The sequence below is a fragment of the Mycteria americana genome, chromosome 2 (assembly GCF_035582795.1).
Source record: "Mycteria americana isolate JAX WOST 10 ecotype Jacksonville Zoo and Gardens chromosome 2, USCA_MyAme_1.0, whole genome shotgun sequence".
Taxonomy (NCBI): Eukaryota; Metazoa; Chordata; class Aves; order Ciconiiformes; family Ciconiidae; genus Mycteria; species Mycteria americana.
Window position 1 is genome coordinate 36,234,106 of NC_134366.1, and position 25,091 is coordinate 36,259,196.

At 37.4% G+C, this 25,091-nt stretch overlaps 1 protein-coding gene across 3 annotated transcripts in view; it reads right to left on the reverse strand.

Moving 5' to 3' along the window:
- HYCC1 (hyccin PI4KA lipid kinase complex subunit 1) overlaps positions 1-25,091 on the reverse strand; it is a 52,563-nt gene that overhangs the window by 19,939 nt on the left and 7,533 nt on the right. For all 3 annotated transcript variants that reach the window (XM_075492981.1, XM_075492979.1, XM_075492980.1), the window contains exons 2-7: positions 11,084-11,163; positions 10,059-10,160; positions 5,270-5,449; positions 2,243-2,323; positions 1,717-1,832; positions 1,282-1,377 (exon numbers count right to left, since the gene is read on the reverse strand). In XM_075492981.1, the coding sequence (XP_075349096.1) occupies positions 1,282-1,377; positions 1,717-1,832; positions 2,243-2,323; positions 5,270-5,449; positions 10,059-10,160; positions 11,084-11,134 (626 nt within the window). In that variant the 5' untranslated portion in view covers positions 11,135-11,163. The remainder of the gene's footprint in view (positions 1-1,281; positions 1,378-1,716; positions 1,833-2,242; positions 2,324-5,269; positions 5,450-10,058; positions 10,161-11,083; positions 11,164-25,091) is intronic.

Sequence of the window (25,091 nt, forward strand, 5' to 3'; positions counted from 1 at the left end):
AAAATAAACCTAAATTCAACACTGCTCAAACCAATTGAAGGAGTTATTCTATAGTTTCTTCTGAGAATTTTGTCAGCACCACATCCAAACAGGATATTGACAGATATTCTGGTCTTCTGACACATATTCCCTTGATTCCCTAAAATGCTGTCAGGGCAAGATTTTCAGTAAGCAGAGAAACATGGATGCCAAAACCAGTAGGGAATGAAGAACTAAGATAAAAGTCAAATTGTATAGTATCAAATAATTCAGTATCCAAACATTCAATATTTTGAAGCAGAAAGATTTGCTTGCATCGACTGGTAATTTGTTTGGGGTTTTTTGGAGGCTTTTTGAAAATTATTTATCCCAAATACAATCAAAACCTAACCAAGCAGAATAAGCAACATCAGTCTCTTGTCCACAATCCTTAGCTCCAAAATATTTTCCACCTTTAAATTTTAAACCAGCATATCTAACAGAGATCTTGTAAAGACTCTTGTAAATATTGCCAAGTGCTCCAATGACCTCTCACCGCTTCTGAAGAGTAGAGGATCTTACAGGCATACATTACCATGTTTTGTTTGTGTGAGGAACCTGGGAACTATGACTGGTAAAAAGTTGCTGTAGCTGACTTCTAGGTCTCTCTTGGGTTTCCTGGGTTAATGAGAGCATTCTAATTTTTTCCTCAACCCAAAGTCCACTTTCAAAAAATCTAGGTGATAGACATGTTTACTACCAGTTCTTCCTCTTTGAAAAAAGAAATGGATCAAAAATAGACACTGTAATTAAAGCTGAGGTGGTTTTTTGGAGGTGTTTTTGAAGTAACAGCAGATTTTGGAAATACCCAGAGTATCTGTAAGAACGGATGTATTTCTAGTTTCAAGATCTACTATAATTTCAAGAAAGTTTCAACTTGCACAACATCCAAATATATTTAGTAAGCTTGCAATGCAACATTTATCAAGATTTTAGAAGACATTTCTGATTTTATTTAGTTAACACACCTACAACTACTTTGGTTAAAAACAGACAGTTCCCTTGATTTGACTTCTCCACTTAACAGTACTGCATATAAGCTGGGTCATTGCTTCCCCATTTTGAGATCTCAGCCCAAAGTTATATAAGAGATACTTTAAAAGCAAATAACGCAGCTGTAAACACTTATGAAAAAAAAGTCAAGTTTACAAACAGCTTTTGGGAACCTGAAGCTTTTCTTTTTTGTAAAAAAGAAAGAGTTCAAACTGATTGCATTTCAAGTTGAAAATGCCATTTTAAGTGTAATCAACCTACAGAAATTACCTTGAACAAATTTGACACAACGACTGAAGAGAAACTGCAGGCATGTAGCTTAAGGCAGCATTGTAACAGAGCAGAAGGAAAGTCAGCACTTCAAACCTGGGATTTACAAGAAACATTAGAATTACATTACCAATTTTATTTTTGAAAAGAAAACAAGTTTACACAGAAATATGCAAGAGTTATTTGAACAGATTTGCTATTTCCTTTCAATAAAGTTGACAACCAAGTAGTTTGGTTCTGTAAGCTTTTCCTCTTCATGTAGTAATACGCACTGCTAGTCTTTCTGCATCTACATTTACACGTGTTTAAAAACAAAAAAACCCCCACAAAACACAGCATACACCTATCCACCTTCAGTCTCTAACTATGCTAAAAATTATAAGAAGTTAAGATTCATTAGTGATTCTCAAGCAAAATCCTGTTACACAATTTCACCTGTTCTGTGCTGTTAACATCTCCCTCTGAGGATGAGGTCCACTGTATACGACCCTGGACAAACCATGCTGCGATAAAGCTCCTTCAGTGAGAGCCATGGAGCCAATGCTGGAAGGCTAAAGGAAAAAGGGTCATTCAAAACATGTCCGCCTGAAGTCTTGCTACAATGCAAGTGAAAATAGACAACAATCAACATCATATTTGTACATACATTTTCAACAGGCTTAAGGTTATCTGACTGCTTAGCTATCTTACATTTGTGAAGTTATGTTACACCAGATAAGGTATTTGGCTTCAGAACAGAAAAAAGAGACATAGTTGGTGCATGGATATTATGGAGTTATGACTACTCAGTCTTGAAGAGGCCTCAGAGACCAGTTAGCACTACTCAGAAGACAAAAATATGTTCCTATGTTGTTATGCAACACATTAAAATTACTTTTCACTTTTATTCTTAACAAACAGGCCCCCAAAGCATACTGTCTTTCTCGATCAGTAACAAGTTTATGTTGTAGATGTCACTTACTTCATGATAGACTGAAGGTTTGGACAAAGACGGAATTGTGAAACTCAGCACTTTGCTATGTCCCTCTTTGTCAACTATCTCCTGAAAAAGACAGAAGATACCAATGGTTACACTGTGCTACAGAAAGCAGACATTCAAAAATGTTAAAAGCTGGGTGGGGGTGAATGGATAAAGAAAGCCAACAAATAATTATAGGGACAGATAGGGATACTATAACAATCCAAGCTACAAGCTAGAAGTTATCTCTGTATTTGCTTTCTATCGCAGTGCATTTGCTTTGTTTCTGAAAACTATTCAAATGACTTAGCAAAGGGCACATGCATTTGCATATATAGTCTACCTTAAAAGCACTAATGGGAAATCTCAATATGTTTAAACAGTGTTATCTTTTTTAATTATACATTATTTGCTAATTGTGAATGTTAATGCTCAATAATTCTGTTCTGAAAACTATTTACTCCTCAAGTAATGACTCTACAAGTAATTTGTTTTGGAAATATTATAGCTCTGGAATGATTGCAACCTCATATGGTTTGATAGTAGCAGACATCATAGTATTTGCAAAAGCCCAAGTCTGATAATTCCATACTTACAGAGAGAGTTAAAAGAAGCATGGATGCAAAGCTTTAGAGAAGCTACTTTCCTGCAAGATACCACCATAGCAGTATGTTGGCAGACTCCTCACTCCTGTAAGTTAGCGGAAGACTAATGGGTAAGGCAAAAAAAGATGGGCCTACGTATCACAGAAGAGCACTGAAGTACTTCACATAAACTTCAGAAGTTCCAGAGCAAACCTGACCCATAACCAACACCACACACACAAGAACTATTTTTTTTTTCCTAAATTTCAGCAGTAGATTTCATATATCCAAAGGTAGAGATCAGAGAGGAGCTTCACTGTCTCCTAAAACCCATGCCTTGAAAGGCTGAAGGACTAACTTCATACAGTAATTAAGACATGAGTTTTAAAGTAGAATATGAAGTGGTAAAGGAAGACTGAGAAGTATCAAAAAGGCATAAAGAGCTGTTCCGTCTGAAGAGTTATACAGCTCCTCCACTCTCCATATAAACCACTGATACTTTAATTTTCAATATTGCTTCTGCATCAACGTCGAAAACAGTTTCCTCAACATAAGGGAGGAGAAGGGAAGAGAAACTGGCTACATCCAAACTTTTAAAATCTAAAAATATCAATATTTTGACTATTCATTCTAATCAGATTTGTAATTAAGTTTCAGGAGTACATTTCAAGATCTGAAGCGTATTAGAAAAAAACAACACCTACAGCCAGGAAAGCCAGAAATATCAACTGCATGTTCTACCACTCTATGTCTCCAGCTGAAGGTAGAACAAACCAGTTCGTGATCTCAAGGTTCAGCCACAATAATTCCATACCCCGACAACATAGTGAATTTAAAATTATTCTGAGCAATACTTAATTTTCCAATTTCCTTCAGTAAGAAACTGCAGGACTCTGTTGAGCATGTTAATTCCCTCAAGTTCCAAGAGACCATCATACATATTTACAGAAGGATTACTATTTGTATTAGGCTACATCTTTCCACTTGCTTTTGAAAACATAAAGTATCTGGTTAAAGAGAAAATAAGTATCTACACAGGTCACCTACTACCTTTTCAACCTTGTATACTGAAGAACAGTACCATCTTGATTGTTTAATTTACAAACTTTATACGACATCAACAGAGGGGAAGAAGTCAGCATCAGTAACATGGCATTACTTTAGCATAAGCATTCATTATGTCTTAAAGCAGGGGAGGGGGAAGTTTCAAAAAATCAGGTTGATCTACAGCTTCCTACAGAAGCTTGCTATAAAACTCCTATGACCCCAAGCAGCTGGAGATGGATGGCTATGTTACTAATTGAGGAAGAAACTGTTCATAGCTAAGAAAAGATGTTACTGGACTGGTTTCAAGCTTAACTGCAGATGTAATCTCTTTTAGCAGAAGGACAAGTGATCATACCCACATCCATCCACCATTTTAGATGACTTCATCATGGAAATAAAGGAGTGAATTGACTTAAGGCATAAGATATACCAAATGCTTTCCAGGAACGTTTTTCTTCTCAGATACAGCTAAGCACACAGACAACACATGAAGCCTGTACTCTGCCTAAAGAAGAGTTGAATATAAGGGCTCAGGTCTTTTTAAGTAGACTCCTGGGTGCAAAAATGTTTTCACTTGCTTGATAAAGACACTTGAGATTATTTTTAGAAGGATGGGAGCTGCCTTCTCCGAATTGTCAGAAGGGGAAGAGGAAGTTTGAAGTTCATCACTGTTTCACTTCCCAAAAAGCTGTCCTAAAACATCCAGAACATACAAACTACACTGAAGAGAATCCCAATGGACATAATAATACTAAGCTTTTTATAATAGCCATAAAAAGACTAAATGCATTAGCAAAATATGGTGCTTTTAAAAGTTCCTTCATAATTCTGTTCTTCAAAGCAGTAATTTAGTAACAAACAGTATCTTCTCATATAAAATATGAAAAAAATGTCAAGGTTATTACAAAATGAAAGGAGACCTTTAATTTCTCAAAGCTAAGCAATCTGTTCAGCAGTCAAGTACTAAGAATTTGTTGAAAGTGATTTTTTGTGTTTTCTAGTCAAGATAGTCAGAATACCCCAGAAAATATGGGCAACCATTTCAAAAGTAGCACCTCTAAAAGCTCTCAAGCAGAATGTAAATTTAATCACCATACCAAGAATTAAGTTACAAAAAAATTAAGAGGACTCCTTTGGCTCCTTCAGCCATTGGTGCATTAACACTTTCCAGGAACCACAAAAAGAGCAGAGAAAATATTCACCAAAATAAAAAGATAAAAGTTCACGTTGCAGATTTCTGACACGGACACCAATATGAGGAGTCAAAACTAAGATACTCAATCACTTCATTTTAATTCCGAAATAAAATTGTTAATTATTCCCCAGTAAAATACTCTATAGTATCCCCCAAAAGCACACTAATATTTTTAGGCCGGAATAATTACATGCGAATACAAACCAAGTTATAAACTCCTAGGAGAAGAGCCTCTATGCATCCACTGCTCTGCAAATCTCTGCTGGCTGAGACAGCAAGATAGCACCACATCAATTCCGGTAGAAACTGCAGCGTAAATCGTAGCAATTGTTCCTCACCACTGCGATAGAACTCAAAGAGCTGATGGCAAACAGGCTCCAGAAGCTGAAATATAAATTACAATTGTGAATGAATAAAACATTACAAGAAACTGCAACTTTGTGTGGATAAATCCTTCTGACAAAACTGTAAACTGATAAATGTTACATTTTAGCTATTAGGGAGTGACTGATGCAATAACTCCCCAAGTCACCTTATACACTTTTCAGTCCTTATAACATACTTTCAGATGATAGAAGTAGAGCCTTCCATCCCATGTGAAGAAAGAATACCAATGGCTCCTTTCTCTCATTTTTGGCTCACTTCCTCTAGCCTCAAGTGCATAAATAGAGGATACTTGTTATCACCACACCTCATACCATGCTCTCAATATCTCTAATATACGGGAAAAGCACCTGAACAAAAGGTCTTGTTATTCTAAAACTCCAACAGTGTACACACAAATTGCTAGAAGCTTTTACCCACCAAGCGAGAGAAGAGCTGCATAACACTCAAATTCAAAGTATTACAATAACTTAGTATACAGTAGAATTAGTTCACTTTTCCACTCTCATTAAAATCTTCAAGAAACTTCAATGTATTTATACGTTTGAGACAGAAATGGGAAGCCTCAAGAGTAATTTTACAATCAAATTTGCTAATCTGATATAAATGGAAGTAATGTATTGAACTGGAAGTAATACATTGAGCTAGAACAAGTTAAAAAAAGACTTTAAAACAATTAAGCAATCAGCTTGCACTGTGTTTCTGGATTTAATACACATTCTTGTGCTACCACCTACCTCCGCTAGAGGACAAAACATAGTGTAAACCATCATGTGCCAATGTATAGAAGTTATATTTTTATTTTGTCACCTAGATAGGAGATTTCCTAACCCAAGTGGAAAATACTGTCAAAACCAGTAGGTGCTTTCAAAGCCAGCTGAACTGGACACTGAACTCTCAAGCAAAAACTCAAAAGCACATACTCTAAAGTACTTTTTGGCAGCAAACACAGCAAACCATCAAGAAGAGTTTGGAACTGTAAAAGGATTTCTTCTAAAAAAAAAAAAGTGGGGTAGGGAAGGAAAAAAGGGGATTTTTCATTAAATCTTCCAAATCATTTATTTGCAAGTAATAACAAATAGGAGGACCCTATAATCTAAGAAACTACTCCCTGAAAAAGAATCCAGGCAGCTGTTGCATTTATATTAGTGAACTTTACAAAATTAAATCTGAGATTCTAGCTATTTAGAATTAATTTTATCAGCTCCAGCTAGTATATAAAAAAAGCATTACTTAAAATGTGACATTCTCCAATTGCAAATCTCTGAAAGACAGGATTCAAATGTAACATACCTAAAGGACTATTTTTGCTGACTTGTTCCTTACCTCCAAGATTTAACATCTTAACAGTTCATCTACATGACTCACAGAAATAGACTCTAAATTAATTTCAAAACCAGGAATGTTCAGGCTAGTAATAGACCTTCACTGAAATGTATTCCTGCACAAAATCCCCAAAAGTTTCAACCTGAAAATGATGGAATCCAAAACAGACATGCATTTTAGAGTATTTTAGAGATGGCACTGAGAAAAGATACCATAATCATTAGAATTGCCACTGCACTTCAGTTCAGAAAGCAAAGTATTACTCAACACCTTTCTGAAAATCCTTAAAAACTGGAATATAGATATGTACTTTACTGCTAGTAACAGGCAGATCACTTTTTCCATTTTATTCTAACTACAACAGTTCTTCTGCTATTTGTCTAGGTCACACCTTCAGTTTTTCAATGGAGCAAGCTTTCAAAAAGGTAAGAAACCCACTCTTCTATATTTTCCTCCCGTTATTGCAGCAAAGGAGACAACACCACCAGAAGACCATGCTAGAAAAAAAAAAGTCTGCTTGCTTTCCTAAGTTTTTCCTCCTGAATACAAATAAATTCAAGTTAACATTTCTTACCTCCCAAAGTTACTTCTGAACCCAAAGGATCTTAGCAGGTTTTGGTTCTTTTTAAAGAAGTAATTTGGGACAATCTGATCCATTCAAAAAAAGAGGAACTTTTAGCTTCTGACAGATATAGCTTCTCTTTGGAAAAATCACCTGTGAAAAATCTACAGCAAAGGCAAAAAAAAATCATGCCAAGCTAAACTAGTCATCAGTTTTAAGAGCAGAACATCAAAGATCCTTCTAGAAAACTTTACTAGCACAAGCGCTTTCCATTTTCAGCTTACATATTTCACACAATTTGCATGCTTCCTCTAATGAAGTATCAGTTCAGAATGATGTGCTTGAACTTTAAAAGGCACATAAATAGCTATGACAGGTATCCATGTTCACATCGTTATCTCAGTTGAGACAGCTTTATATCAGCACATTTAAATGCATCATCAGTACAAAAACAGATTTCCTTCCTCAAAATGCCACCACATGCTACAACCTAATATCAAAACGCACTAATGATTGTTGCTGTTTCAAGATTTTGTTTTACACTAGAACAGTTCTAAAAGGTATCTAGACTGAAACAATTTTTAATGCTGGAACAGAAGAATGTCCAAGCAACTCCATCCCTCTTCCTTTTAAGCTGCATCCAAATGTGTTAGACACTCCAAACACTTTCTATTTCCTAATGCAAATACCTGCATGGCTACTATCTAAAAGGACAGCAATAGTGTTTTAGGTGGAAAGCAAAACATCTTGAATTTGTGAAGAAAGAAACCTCAGAAGTTTTTTGGTTTTTTGTTGGTTTTTTTTTTTTTTTTTTTTTTTTTTTACTGTTGGACTCTTGAGCCAATTAAAAGTCCTTTAAAACTTCACATCTACTGAAAACTCTCCTTGTATTGAATTATGTTTTTCACCTATCAGTGGCCCAGGAATCTCAAAAGTAACTAACAAAGTCTTTACTAACAAAGCTACTATGAATTGGATATTTCTTTGCTATAGCAAAGAAGTAGTTCATTTATCTCACAAATTCATTAATTTTTTTGAAACGCAAACAAAAAACCCCATATGAAGAGCAAACATGAACCAGCAGGAAAACGCAGTCACAGATACAAATATATGATTACTTTTCAAACGCTTAAAAAAAGAATCCATCCCCCAAAACGAGATTAAACACATTTTAAGTTACAGACAATTATTATATTAGAAGTACATATATTCAAAGGTATACAGATGGGGTTGTTTGTCTGTTTTTAATCTCAGCAGTATTTGTAGTGTTCACGCATTAATCCTTCCCCCTTGCATTACATACACGAGATAAGAAGGGACAGCACATATCCTACACTGTAAAGCAAGTTGACATTATACAATGCAGCTAATAGATCTCAAATAACAGTAGAAAGAAATTATTTGTGTTTTTAACAGCTAGTTTATAAGTATTTTCACAATGTGGAAAGCTCCAAGTAGCCCTTTCCACAAAGCGACAGGTACTTGGAGAACAGTCCAAATAAAGATTTTAGGACTGTTCTCCCAAAGCAGCACAACACTCAGTGTCAGCACTGGCTTTTCATTTCAATTCAAAGTCTCACTAACAGGGAAATCTTCAATACCTTGCCCCCAGAATTATCCCAAAAACCTCTTAGAGCAGAATTCGCAGGGCCTTAACAACCCTGCTACTAAGATCCCTGAGAAACCTAGTGATAGCCAGAAGTAGCAAGAAGTCAAAGAACACATGAAAATATCAATTTGGCTATCAACAGGGAGACTCATCAGATTAATTTACATGTTGATACGCATTCTGAAGACCAGACAGGCTTGACTCAGTAGTTAGAATGACTCAGAACGCCTTTCTGAGCAGCAAAGTAAAATTACATTTCTTCTTTGCTGGACAACCTGGGAGTTTCTCCATCACCATTCTCTCTAAAAACATATATACTGAAAGCATTTTATCCTCTGACCACTACTGGAATCATCTCAAGCTTTGGAAAGGTTCCTTATGCCAAGTCTTTTTGGAAGAGTAATTAAGGACTTGGTGCAATTTTAAAATAATACACACAAAGTTTGCTGGATGGTAGAAAGTGAGACAATACAGTTAACAAGACACAACCAAAACCAGCTCAGTATGTTCTGAACTCACCTGGACACTTTAAAACAAGCACAGTCATAGGGTATGGAACCATTCCTGGCACAGGTACATTGTAAACCTACCCCCTTGCCCCCAGTTTTTTTTCTTTTTTTTTTGCCATCATTTCAGCAAGGGTACATCCACTGTATAAATGCATATATTTATATTGTATGTGTTTAAAACAACAGCAAAAAACCTAAGCAATAACTTAAAAGGATTGTAAACCTGTCTAATATTGTTCTCTTGGGTTGTAACAGCCAAGCTTTTGATAGTTATAGATTCACATTCAAGTGATACTGAATTACAGAAAGTATTCTGTCAGTCTCAAACATCTTTTCAATTCCTTAAAGTATTTCTCAATTCTATACCTAATTCCTGAAGCCCACGAGTATGATCTACAAGCTTAACTATGATCAGTAGGTTACAAAACTTATTAATTGTTTCCATGGTAGTATGTCATTGCTAAGAACAAACATTTTGACAGAGACTCTTCATGTAGTTCTGTAGTTCAGGTAGTTAGAACACAATTAAGTAGCACACAAGGTCTTATTTTATTCTGCTGGTGTTATGTCAGACATTTTGTGTGAGAGATCCAATATACTCACTTCACTCTGTGGCTCCTGAATTACTTTGTAAAGAGAGGAAATCAAAGCACTCTTGTCTTTCAAGTTTGTAGCATAGCTGGATATGGATGCTTCTGGCAGCGTCTGAAATAAAAATATTTTAACTACTAGATAAAGCAATTTTTATCATTAAAATAACAGCTACTTCAACAACAATTTTCCATTACAAGTTACTATTTATCAGAGTTTCCTATAAACTAAAACTTGTTTCACAAAGAAATCCTTACTAAGGAAATCACCATATTCTCAGGACAATAAAATTGCCAGAAGACACACTGCGTTTTATCATTTTGTGGGCAGTTTCATACAGAATGTAATGGCAGTGGATGGGAAACATAAAACCCAAGAGTTTCACAGGTGCAACCCCACCAAAATTTCACTGTGAAATTTCAGTACTGTGAAACATAGCAGTTTGCAGATCCATACTTTAAGAAGTTTTCTCAAGAATGACTGTACACAGCTAGTGAACATTATTACAGGATATCATATTACTCTGAAAGAACACAAATTCCAGTTGACATGAACAGCTCTTCTCTAACACTAAACAGATTTTCTGCCAGTACTTCAGAGGGTAAAATAAATCTAATCTTTTTAACAACCCTTTGGAAGCTGTACATTGAAAGTTACCATTCATAGGTCTTACAGTACTTCTTATCTGCAGTCCTTCAAAGCAGATCATACTTCACTATACAGATAGGAAAACACATTCCCAGTGTATCTAAGCCGATCAGGAGCAAAACCTATTGTCAAGTCTAGTCGGTACTCAAACCAAGACGACCATTCATCTGTGATACACATTTTCACTGCTCTGTATCAGGAAGTATGTTATCCCAAAGAGGGCAAGGAAAAAAAAAAATCCTTTCAAGCAGACATTTGTATATATCACATTATCTCAGCAAAATCCAAGGTTACTATTTTTCTTCATTTTCTACAGCAATCAAGCACTCATGCATAGTGCTCCAGCAGCAATGAAAACACTACTGGCTAAGTATCTGAGAGTATATTACCTTGAACTCCGATAACCACTCCTCCACAACCCCAGTATCCACAGCTAACATCTTCCAACATCTGTTCCAAAACCTTCAGCCTGAAAAAATAAGCAAACACAGTTTGTGAAAACTATGTAGTCACTGCATTAAGCAGATGATGAAAATTAAGTCCCTGTGAATATTTAAAGAATCTTATCACGCCTTCACTTGTTAACATTTCGCATGCTGACGTTACTTTGAACTTTTATTCTACCTCACTTATGCAAGCTGCTGGAAGCATTAAGCATGGGAGTCTTCACATACAGAAGTTTTAATAAATTCCAAGTATGTATTGCATGGGAAGCTCAATAAGTCAGACTTGCAGAAATGACATTTTGAAAACAGAAAATATTACCTTCTCAATTTCAATTTATTTTTCAGCTTACAGAACTCGAGAGAAAACTATGGACTCACTGAAGAGAAATGACTGTTTAGATTTTTCCTAGTCAACTGCTATTCCTAACTTGGAAAAGGTCACTGAAATAAAGGCTGATGGAAAATCTTTCAATCCTCCCCCACTGTGGCAACTGCAAGACAATGAGCCTGCTGCCTCAGCATGTAGCCTAAGATGGACTCCCCTGCCCAGCATCCTGCACAATCTCAGACAGAGCAAGATCATCAGTACTAAGACTTGAAGACAAGAGATGCAGACTGGCTTTTCAAATTCATGTCTGATTTCTCTTAATTTTTGAGAAAACACTTAAAACCAACTGTCCTTTGGAACAGTTTATTCTGAAAAAAAGAGCAACATATCATTAAGATAAACTATTAAAAGCTAAAAGAGCATGCTGTAGGGGATACCCTAGGCATAGGTAAACTATTCAACAATACACATTAGTTTATCTGAATTGTGACCATGGATTTCAAACAATGACAAAATTAAATACTCATCTGGGGAAAAAATTAACACTTGGTGAAATGTTCAGTCATGTGAGACATCCCATCAAGTTTTGCTTTGCCAGTTTAAAATTAGTTATGAAGTACTGATATCCAAGTATAGGCTTATTGATGAATGACAAGCAAGTAAAAGCGGGGAAGGGAAGAATTACCTTGTATAACACAAATACAAATATTTTGTTCTGAAATCCAGACTGTAGTGGAATATATCCAGAGAATTTTAAGAAGCCTAAAGGGAGAAGAACCAGACATGATAACAGTGAGAGCTCACTATAACCCTCCAAAGCAAAGGGGAGGGGGGAATACTTAGGTATGGCTTTACTTAAAGAGAAAGCAACCAAAATCTTTCAATGCATACGACGTGGTTGTGAGGAAATGACTATTCAGACATGAACGCCAAAAGGAATAAAATTGAACAGGCTGTCTGGCAACTTCTTGAATAATTTCAATACTCAATAATGGCGTACGCTGCCAGAGATTTCCGCCCCTCCCCACTAGCACTATCATTAAATAAATGACCTGGTCAGGTGAAACCATGGGGAACCAGCTAGAGCAATCTCCTTTTACAACCCCAGAAAGATATGCAAGTCTGCGCAAAGCATACAAGAACAGTGCTTTCTCAGGATGAAAGGGGAATAAGGAAGGTCTAAGGAATTATAAGCCGCAGAGAGCTAGATTTTATTTCTGGAGAAAGCAGCAGTAGTAGCTGTAAATACCTAGGAGGTACAATGCAGCGGCAGTTCCACTAAAAGGCTTCTCCTGGCAGATAAAGGGCTGAGGCAGCTCCATGAGAAGGATACCAGCAACATCAGGGGAGGTAGATGACAACTCACAGCCAAGTGAGGAAGTGGCGGACCAGGTTGGCAAGCAAAGGGTACAGAGTGACATAGGCAAGAGAGATCTCGTAAACAAAAAAACAGGGCTAACCAGGGCCCCACCTCAAATGCAAGCACACATATAAAGCATTGCCTGCAAGGACAGCATGAAGGGGAAGCTTTAATACCTTCTCTAGCAAATCAGCATGACTGGGTGCCTCTGCAAAGTGCCTATACACCAACACACACAGCATGGCAACCAAGCAGGAGGAATTAGTGGTCTGGGTGCAGTTGCAGGGCTATCTCAACAGGATCACTGAGACACAGCAGCATAACTCACACAACCAGACTACTGCCATGGCTGGATATAGGCTCTTTAAGGACAGTCTAGGATGGTGAGGAAGGAAAGCTGCCCTTTATTTGGGAGAGCAGCAGGAACGCATGGAGCTCTATCCTGCAATGGATGATGAAACAGCTGGGAGCTTATGGGTCACAGATGAGAGGGCAGATCAACATGGGTGACATTGTGGCAGGTGTCTGCTACTCATCACCTGATCAAGACGAAATATATGAGACTTTGTTCATACAGCTGAAGATGCCTCACATTTACAGGCACATAGAACATGAACTACCCTGTTATCTCCTGGAAGGGCAACACAACAGGGAACAAGCAATCCAGAAGGTTTTTGGAGTGCACTGATTACAATTTCCTGAAAGAGGTTACTGAGGAGCCAGCAAGGGCAGGCACTCTGCTGAACATCATAATTACAAACATGGAAAAAAACTGTGCAGTGATGTGAAGGTTGGGGCAGCCATAGCTGCAGTGACCATGACATAGTACAGCATAGGATCCCAAGAGGAGGAAGGATTAAAGCAAGAAGGAGGATCAAGAATGCTCCAGAACAGTTCACAGGCTTTTGCAAAAATATCATCAGCAACAGGAAGACTAGGGCTCCATGACTGAATGGGGCAGACGAGCTGCTGACAGGAGACATGGAAAAGGCCGAGGTACTCACTGCCACCTTTGCTCCTGTTGTTACTCTTCATTAATGAAGGTGGCTGATGGGACAGAGCTCACCCTCAGCATGTTTGCAGGTAACACAAAACCGGGAGGAGAAGTCGATACCCCAGAGGGGTGTGCTGCCGGGATTCACAGGGACATCAACAGGCAGGAGACGTGAGCCAACACATGAATCTCAGGAAGTTTAAAGGGCAACAACGCCAAGTCCTGCCCTGGGGACAAACCACCCCAGGCACCAGCACACACAGGGGCCAGACAGCTGGAAAGCAGCTTTGCAGAAAAAGCCCCGGGGGGCTTCATGAACAAGGGGAACGTGAGCCAGCCACACACGCCCTTGCAGCAAAGACGGCCCACAGCCCCCAGATCGCCAGCAGGTCAAGGGAGGTGATCCTTCCCTGTGCTCGGCCCTGGTGAGACAGATTTGAAGCACTGGGCTCCCTAGCACAACAGACACATAGACATACTGGAGAGAGTTTGGGAAAGGGCCACAAAGTTGATGGATGGACTGGAGCATCTCTCACATGAGGAGAGGCTGAGAGAGCTGGGACTGTTAAGCCTGGAGAACAGAAGGCTCACAGGGATTTTATGAACGTAGATAATTACCTGAGGGGAGGGAATAAAGAAAACAGAGCCAGGCTCTTCTCATTGGTGTCCTGTGACAGGACAAGAGGCAATGGGCACACATTGAAATACATTTAAACCCTTTTTTAGTGTAATTTCATGTAAGGGTTATTGAGCACTGCAACAGGTTGCCCAGAGTGGCTGAGGAGCCTCCATCCTTGGAGATATTAAAAACCCAGTTGGACAAGATCCTGAGCAACCTGTTCCAATTTTCACTACTTTGAGCAAAGGAGGTTGGCCTTGATCTCCAGAGGTCCATTCAAACCTCATCCATTCTGTCATCCTGTATCAACAAAGAAATAGGAAGGATTGTCATGAAGGAAACTAATCTAGCTAAATACCAACTCTTTCTGACCAGCACTGATGGTCTCTAAAGGCATAATGATGACAATATGGATTAGTGGCCTCTGAATGGTATAGGTTGTGTGTCAAACCCTGCTGTGAAGTCAGGCTTTTAAGGATAATACTGTGTGCTAACAAACACAAAGGCTAGTCCTACTACAATTATTGAAGCAACAACCTCATCAGTTCCTACAGAATCACACAATCTACTAGCCCTACTTTCATTCCTGTGAAGGCAGACAAAGGCTTTTGCAACATCTCGTGCTTCAGCAGAGTTGACAATAGTAACCATTCCCTATTAGGTCCCATTAACAGTGCAAATGCCTGTGCTAACATTAACTGCTCAAAGCAAGAAACCCATGATTTAAAAGTGTCCAGAGGAGTCCTGGATACTCCAAGTCCATAGTTGACACCACATTTATCCAACAGATGCATTTTTTTCACCTATTTCTACTGATCCATCAAGGATTATTTTCAGATTAAAGGCTCCCAGAGAACACAGCATTCATTTGACCAGTAAAAACAGTAAGAGCATCCTTGGCTGGCATTATCCATTGGACTACGGACAATACTTCAAGCTTTTATGACTGTGTATTTGAAGACAAGTCTTTCTTTGGCAAAAGCATGAACTTTTGAACTGAAATCTATAAAAAGCTGAAATCTATAAAAATCTATAAAAGAAACAGGACAAAGTTTTTGCTGATCAGATCTTTGATTTTTAAAGTAGCAGAGGCATTCCATTGAGAGTTAAGGCAGTTGAGATGCACAGAAGATAGACTATCCTTATTTTACCTTCATGCATTAAAAATGCATATACCCTTCAGAATACACTGTTTAACCTCAAGCAAATATGCATGCACAGCAATACACATTTGAGTGTCACAAATAAGAAATCTAATTTTATAATTATTTTCCTTGAAGACAAAGATTATCTTAGACTGATCTCTCCCAAGAAGGGAAAAAAGCCTCAATTCCACACATCAGGTGTGTAGGATCTATTAAAACAGGCAGACACCCTACTGTTTTGCTAAGGATTGCCACATTTTGTGCTAGTTAAATAATAGATCAAGTTGGACTGCAATAATGTGTGGACAGAGTTGGCAAACCCAAGACTGTTCTAAAGGAAGGATGAACAAATTTCAGTTAACAATACAATTTTTTCTGAAGCCCATAGAAAGTTTACAAAAAGTAACTCTAAAATGGAATTTTTAACACAAAGTGGGCCAAAAAAAGGCCTAATTTACAGCATGTTAACCTTTTACAGAAAAAAATCCCAAAAGGATTAAAAAAGCATGCCCTAATTACAGCTCCATTTGAGTGGATTCAACTGCAAGATATAGGCCACTGTAAGAATTAGATGCCCCAGTCACTATGGAATTAAAGCAACATGAAGTGGATAAAGTAAATACATGCTACTTTGAAAAAAAGCTGTAAAATTATATTAAGAATGTACTTTATAAATACCAAAACTGTAATGAAAATTCAAACAATACAGCACGCGCTACACAGCATTTCTCCCAAAAAAGTCTTGTTTTAAGGTACATCAGCATGTGATTCCCTTTGAATAGACTTTTTTCCCTGGTCTCTTCCTCTTAAGTCCCTGCAAAGACTTCAGAAGAGGGGAGTTTGAGAATTTCTTTAAAAACAGATTGCTTTTGTCCCCACAAATCAAATAATACTTTGACTAAAACTGACGAGCAGCTTCAAATGTCCCCATGCTCCTCATTCCAAAAGATTAAGAGGCAGAGTCATTTGGATGTCCTGATGGAAGATAGTTGCAGGAAAGAGGAAGAAGTCTCAAAGAGTCAAATGATACCACAAAATTATTTGTGATGGATCTCAGTAAGTCAGGTTGTTACAGGTTGTCAGGTTGTCTGTTGAACTTTTATTAGACACATACATATTCTCAGCTTATATCATACATGAAGTAAAGCAACTTTAGGTGACATTCTTTCATTGCAGGTCTTATCACATTACTTCACATTTGCCACATGATGAAAGCATGCATAGCTACTGCAGCCCATCTAACACATGGCAAATGTATCTGTTTATGCCTTGTGAGTTGAAAGCACTTTGGAGTATTTTCCACAAGACTCTCAACTTGGATTAGCAGCAAGAAATAGGATTTATACTAAACAATAATTAACAAAGCAGCTTTCCTAGTAGAACATCTATTTAAAGTAAGCATACATAAAGCCATACAGCCCTTACTAATCTCTAACATTGGAACCCTAGGACATATGCAACTTGAGCTCTAATATCAACAAGAGAAGAATAAGTTTAACTTACATTCCACTCAAAGTCTGCAATCCATTTTGATATAGCTTGAGGTAAGACTGTTCTCTGGATCTGTTCCCAAGTAATAAGCAGCCTCTGAGAGCTGTAAATTGATCTTGCTCTAGTCTAATACTATAATAAAACTCTCCTTACATAGGAGATATCAATTTTTGCTTTGTTTCAAGATGAGTAGTACAACTGGAATAAGATATCAAGTTTATCTGACAAAAGCAAGTCTTGTTTGGAAGAGACTTCTATAAAGTCTCCACAAAGACCATTCTTTTTTCCATTACGGCACAAATACAACAGGAACTTACTGAACTTACTGCTTTTAATAGAGGGGGGAGAAAAAACCACTATGCACTGAGCTGGTGGAGGGCGAGCCAATATGAGTTGTGTTCTCTGGCAAACTTACTAATGATCCATCCACTTAAATGGCTTCAGTTTTTCCACACATGTCACTCAAGACTTTTTTAATACAATAATATCAAATCATAGCCTTGAACGAAGTCACAGACAACATACGCACAGGTTGTTCTTTAAAAAGAAATTCTCACAATAGGCGGCTTTCCCATTCTTTAAAGCTACCCAGCCTTTGTAGAATTCATCCACAGAATGCATGTGTGTAAATGAAATCTGGATTAAGTACAAGGAGGCTGGACTTGGATGAAGAATCAACTCTTGAGTTCTGCAGAACTGACCTTCTGGAACCACAGTATTAGGAGTTTGCTAGTGGAAGTCACAGAGCTGGAAAAAACAAAACCAGGAGCCAAAAATTGCTCAAGTCCCATCCTCTGGGAATTGCTGGAAGAGGAGGGAAAGCATATACTGTGTCCTTACCCAATCTGAAAAGTATCTGCTTGGAAGTTTGTACTATTTGCTAAGAAAAATTTTTTTAGCCCAAGGGAAACATGGAGCAGAAAGTTAAGATTTTTATGAACCATCAGCCAAATTTGTAAACTCATGCAAGAAGAGGAATGAAGTAAATTTGTGAGCATTCTGTTAGGATGTACCAGACCGATAAGAGATCAAGTCCCTGGTACATGTTGATCTTGTATTCTATAGCAGTTCGTATACAAAAGTAGGGAAGGGCCAAGTAGGACTCAACTTTTCTTACCCTTTGAAGTGGTACAAGTAGTATTAAAAGCTTTTTAATCAGCTCTACATCATACATCAAGGTCACTTAAGGACTACAGTCTACACTTAAAATTCATGTTGCTGAAGCTTTTTCTCTCCCAACACATTTCAGAGACAAAGACACAATCCTTGGTAAGCCTCAGAACAGGAAACAGCACTCAGGCAAGTGTATTCTTGAATAAATTGCCAAAGAAAAGAATGTATTTTCCTGATGTTAATGCACAACTCATTCTAGTAATACAGCGATCTGTTCATTTACTATACAATTTTAAATATGGTCAAGCTATCCTATCCAAACAGATACTTGTATATGCAGTAATGGGTAGCAAATCATTCAAAGTCTCTTGAGAAAAGAAACTGATGCTACTGTGAACTCCAAAAACCACCACAAGATTCAGAAACACAAAGGCCAGGTCTGACTTCTTGACATTTTTCAAACTTGCACAAAGAAACAAAAACCCCATTGTGCTAAGCCTGAAACAGTCACATGCTCTATTCAAACACACAATGCAAGCAGTGCTCAAAGACTCAGTATCAAATATTCTCTGATAATTGCTATCTCCAGTGTAAAAATCAGGCAGTGTCAACAAGATAGCTACAGTGCACCATGCATCACTGACTCAGGCTCAAGAAAATTCCAAAAATGACAAGAGATGGCCGTTCAGCATCTTCTAACAGAACTAACAAGCATTAGGTGAAACTATAGGTGACAGGCTCAAAACTAACAGAAGGGGTTACCAAAAATAATGCAAAGGAAGTACGCATTGAGTCCCAAGTCCAAGTACATAAACTTTACATAAATGCACAGGAAAAAAAAAGAAGCCTGGACACATTCACAGAATAATCCATCCACAGCCACTAAACATAAAAGCACTTCTTCCAGTTCAGAAAGTTGAAGTCAGAAGTTGCTCCTGCACAACACTCTTGTGGCTTCCCCTATCAGTTCGTTTCTAGGCCTCTATTAACACCTACTGCTAGACAACAAGGTTTCAGAAATTCTGGTTTGATTCAGTGTGGTCATTACTGCAGTGGTCTTCACAATACAGTAATGAACCTACACAAAGAGAACTGTTTTGAACATGTTTGTTCCCAGTGGTTTGTAAAGGTTACTGAGCCTTATGAACTGAAATCAAATTGACTGCAGTCAGTTTGAATATCTTATTGCCAAGGGCGTTGTTCAGTTTTGCTGCTTTTTTTTTTCCCCTCTCTGTCAGTGCTAGAAGCAACCACCTTATTTACAGCTTACACTTTAGGTGACAATGTGGAACATCAGCCTTGAAGAGTCAGGGGTCAATGAACTTTTCCATGATATAGATCTAAATAAGATTTCCTGATCTTGTGCACATATACTTCTTGAACAGTTTACACTTGAGTTATGACAAAGTGATGGATATTTGCCCATCAAATGGAAAAGTCCTCCTGAACGATATCCATTACAAATTTTTAAAATCATAGGGCTAATAATATTCAGCCACAGATGACAGACCTCAATTAAGTTTTGATGACAGCAAATAAGGAAAAAAAATTACTCTAAAGAAAGAAAGCATACATTAACTAGACTGTATAGAAACTATAAATAACTGTCTTAAATGCAGTTGTTTCTTGAGTAAAGGATCCAGCACCATAGAATACTGATGCTATGCAGCCCAGAAACCTACATACCAATACTTGGCATATCAAACTATATCTCACCCTTCTACAACCTTCCAATTCTGTCAATAGGGGGGGAAAAAAAAAACAACAAACCCAAACCCAAAAAAAACAAACACAACCTATAGTTGAGGTCATAACACCATTTACAGTGCTGGCAAATAGTCATATGGGCACACATGACCCAAAACATTCACAATGAAAGCCTTCTAAAGTCTTGAGCAGAAGATAGGATCCCTATAAGCATAGGTTTTCGAAGATTTTAATCCTGATCTTTGACTCCTGGCAATTACATTTGCTCAACTTCAGATTAGCAAACAACAATTACAAACCACCTTTGTACGCAACTAACCTTGTACTTGCCCTTTACCAGCAAGGAGATAACTCTTTCAAGACAATCAAATGACTCATGCCAGCTAAACAACTTGCCAAGATACAGATACGAGATTACACGTTGATATATTCACTTGAATTTATACAAGCAATAGTAAGTCAGATTTATATTGTTAAAGCAGTACAAAAGCAGCCCTAGAAGTACAGTGACAAACTGAAGTAAGAGGAAGTAACTTCCACAACTTGAATTTTCTTTTTTTTTTTAATCCGACTTTACTATTTCTTCCTTGCTGTCTTCTGCACAAAAGCACGCAGTAAGTACAACCGCCATACTGGTAACCGCAGAGTCAGTCAAAACTGACCACATGTAAGCCAGCTTACTCTGGTTACATCCCATTCTCCAGCTGGCAGAAGCCCTACTCTCTTTCAAGCTATTTCATTTGCAGTATATTCTCAAGTGTTAGCTTTTCTGTCATCTGTAATATACCAATAGCTACATTAATTACAGAAAAATAAAATAAGAGCTATTACTTTCAAAACAGCTTTTCTTAGCAGCTGAAATATACTTGCTTCCTCTTTTGTTTTACTCCATGCAAACACTGTTGTTTACATCTTACTAAATCTTTAAGAAAGAACAAATATAAACAGCCTAGTCTTAGATAAAATAAAATAATTGTAGTTGAAAAATCTTGTCTTAAAGTATGTTCTTACTTATTCTGGATTAATATAGTTAACAGTTTAACATACAGAAAGAAAAATCAAGGTAATAACTATATACATCATAAGGAAATAGAATTTAAATTAAACTAATATTAAAGTGAGTACAACCACAAGCTTAACTAAACATAACTGAAATCACAAAAAGAAATGTGTAAAAAGGGAACAGTGTGCTAATACTACAAAAGTGACCTAATCCACACAGGTTCTCCAGTTCTTGCTTTAGCCACAAAATTCCATAGTATTAAAATAAATGCATCTTCTTTATGCTCTCATAAGAATGAACTAGAAAGCTTTAGAAATTTTGTCTGTTTTCTGTGTATCAGCAGCACTCCTCTAACTTGTGTCAAGAGCATCTATGAGCAGACAGTACCACAGTACATGACACAGCGCTCTTACCACTTCTGTAAGGGAAAGAAGTGCTGCAGAAGTTATCCACTTAACAAGAAACATTCTACAGAACCCCAAGAAAAGTAAACTTGCTGTTCTTATGCACCCTAGTTTCCCTAAGCCCAAAGTACACTACATTCCTATGAAGTCAGGAAGTTTCCCTGAAACCCAAAGACAAATTTAAAAATAAAGAAATAGAATTACTCTCTCTGCATAGTTTATTATGTTGCAGCTCTCGTTTCAGTGTTGCGTACAAGTCTTGAACCAACCAATAGTCTTTTCATGAGCACAGAGCATTATTTTGGTAGCAATGCTGTGACATCTAGTTCCTTGCCTCCTCAAACTTCAGTGCTACTACAGCATACCTTTACTAGTAGTTATTCATTTAATCTAGCTGTTTGCGAAGCCCGTTTTCTGCAAGCTAATTTTAAAAACAAGTTTTCCCTCTAAGTGAAAATTGCAAGTCATCTCAAGTTAGAGTTTGTTCAGAACTTTCAGCCACATATCAAAAAGAAAGGTGTCAGGTAATTCAGCTGTTGGAAAGACTCTCAGTGTAAAGCATGCATAAGCAGATGCTGCACAATAGCTTGAGTGTGACCTAAAAAGCATGTGGAGTATTAAGCAGAGGTTGTACTTCACCTCTGAGCATCAACTGTTAAAGGCACAATTCCAACACCTTCTACCATTACAGCATTAAGTTTAAGCTAGAGCAAGTGGAGAAACATTCATCTAACAAGTAGTTTAGCAGTGACTTATCAGAAGGAAAAAGACTCAGTTCACAAAGTAGGAACAGGAGTTTGAGCAAGGCTCTTCACCTTCCATTTTTAATACCCTTCACCTTGTACTTTTTAGTAACAACATTAAGAACGCAACACTTCTGGCCAAAACTTCCCAACTCCACTGGCTGAGAATGAGATTTCAGGAGATTCTGCATATTCCAACCCCATTCTAGGTATCTGCACCTCATTTAGTTTGAAAGGTAGAGATGCCTACCTGCAAGCCAGAAACTGACTTTAGGAGATACTACACAAGCCACATGAGGAAGAAGTTTTGTAGCAGCTCTTGGGACTTAATTTCAACTGAATCTTCCTGCTGCCTCCACAGAATGCAGGGAGCTCCACAAACTGAGAATTAGGTTGCAAAAGTTACAGGTGCTTCAGAAGTGACTTATTTTTATTTGCCAAAAATTAGTTAAGTTATAAGTTCTAAAAACTTTTTAAAATAGTATTACTAGCATGAAAGCCATTTAAAGAGAATTCTGTCTGCTTTGAAATCATACCCTCCTTCGCCAGACAGTCGCACATGTCCAGTTAAAACTTCCCTCTACAACCTGGACTCCTACTCTGCAAGCATTCGTAAGTTTTCATGTACCCACAAATATGAACTATCCTTTCAAAGAATTTCCACTTGTAGCTGAGGAAGTCCAACACATTGTATTTGAAACAAACATGAAACTATGCTTTTGGCATAAATCCTGGGATAGGTCAATGATTTGGATGTCCCAGAAACAGGCTTTAAGCACTTCGTACACTGCAAGAATAACCACTATGGTGTGTTTACCCAGGGTAGATCTACAATATAGTGTAATAACATCAGACGTGATCAAATATAACTGCAATGGAAGGGTTTGATTTTACTTTTACTCCAGAACATTTATTTTAAATGAGTGCTATGATACATCCCATCACTCTAACTCTACCAATGCAGCAGCATTAGCATTCTTGATAACTTATTATTTGCAAAATATTATCTCCAGTATACCATTCTACCATTTCCCCAAAGATCATGAGATCTAAGCAGGAACGTTGCTATTAGGAGTACATCACAGATTTTATAGCAAAAAGAAGTTTATAGTGGTCTATTGATATGTGTTTTAGTAGCTCATTTTGACAGAAAAAAGCTAAACAAAGCTGCATTTTCCAGAAGAGGGGTACATCAATACTGAAAATAATCTTGGGATCTAGTTTGCTTTGAGTGGTTGACGACTGCTCCCTGTTAAGTTACAGAATTAAAATGATCCGCCAATACATGCACATAATGCTGTGTTAAACAGTTTCAGGAAAGATATGCTTTATCTCTCCATGGCAGTTTTCTCATTCTTCCTCATCCCTTCCCTCCCCCCCACCAGCTCTCCCACACAAGCCTGTTATACTTACAAGACTGGACACGTTAATTTGAAAAACATTTCAGAGCACCTAAGAACAGCTTTGTGTACTTTACATACTTAATAAGCAACAGAAAAACATGACTTCTTTAACTGAAATTTTTAAAAAGTAACAGCAGGACCCACACTTCTATGTCATTCAGAAAGGATGCATCCAGCACATGAAATGCTCTATTGCCACATATAATTTCAACACTGTAGTACAGACAAGGTGTGTGCAACTTTAAGTGTCAGACAATTTACTACTCTGTATGACTTGCTCTCTATTGTAATTTAAAAAAGTAAAATCCCAAAAGCATAATAGTGGCAAAGCAGAAAAAAAGGTGTTAATTGTTTTACATTGTAGGGCATATTAATTTAGGTTGAATTCATATTAGATTAAAAAGCTCTTCAAGTAAAAAGTTCCCACTTCACGAAAGCTTCTAAAGCTCAAAATATTAATTATTCCAAGAAAGAAATATCAATCTAATGAAACTCAGGTTACACAGGTTCTAGAGGGACTCTTATTTGAGCAACTCATGTACAGATTTCCAGGGTAAATGGTATCACCAAGTAATCTGCTGTTGTTCCAAAGCCATAACAACAGGAAGTTTCTAACAAATTTATATTGGTATCACTTAGGTAGCAGAAAACATTTTAAGATTAAAAATAACAGAACATGCATTCATTTTCTTTTCCTGTTTCTTTTATTTGCATTCTCATTAAATCTCAAGATGTCTTCTGCTCAAGACAGGCCTGGTTTCTAAGCGCATTCTTTAAGACCTACTTATCTAGTACTTCCAGAATAAGTGAGCAGTACTTCAGTGTTCAGTTACAAATTCAGAGCCCTGGTTTGGAGCACAGACGTCATGACTTAGAGCCTGATAAATATTTCTGTACCCTAACAACAAAGTAGTCAAAATTTGTTTCTACAATAATATGAAGTCTATGAACTTGGAACTTGATTTAGTGTATTCTGCTTACAAGCAACAACCAAAAAGCCACTTGAATGGCAGATGCAATTATGACAATACACGGAAATTGGTCATTGACTACACATGTATTTGGGACACAGTGGACTCAAATGAACCAGAGACAAACGACATCAATACAGCTTCACAACCCTACGAAGCAACATGTGACATTCATAAAAAACTATCATGCCCATAGGAAAGAGGAGTTGTAATGAACCAAGAGCAAAGCAAGCTGTATCACATGAGAGGAAATAACAAATGTAATCTCAGTGAATGGCCACTTTTCAAACAGTATAACATTTGGGGGGGGTGGAGGTAGTAACTGCACAACACAAAAGGATCATACACCTATCATTTAAAATCAGTAGACACATTTAAGGAACCTCTTGAAGAGTAAATGTGGCATCATTTGGTTCCTGTTTCATCACTCAGTTAACTTCCTATTCACATTTTTGTCAGTTTCTCTGTTTACTGTACAAGCAGAAACCTTCTTTTAGGTGTTCCTTCTTCCCTTGACATCAAGTATACCCATATCCTACTGCTGCTACTGAGTTTATATAGGACCTTTATTTTACCACACTGAAAAGCAGTTATAAATGGTTAAGTGAGCTAGTCCTTGTCACTGTTTCACTGGATTGCTGCAACTTCGTGAAGAGAGGTGAACTATCAT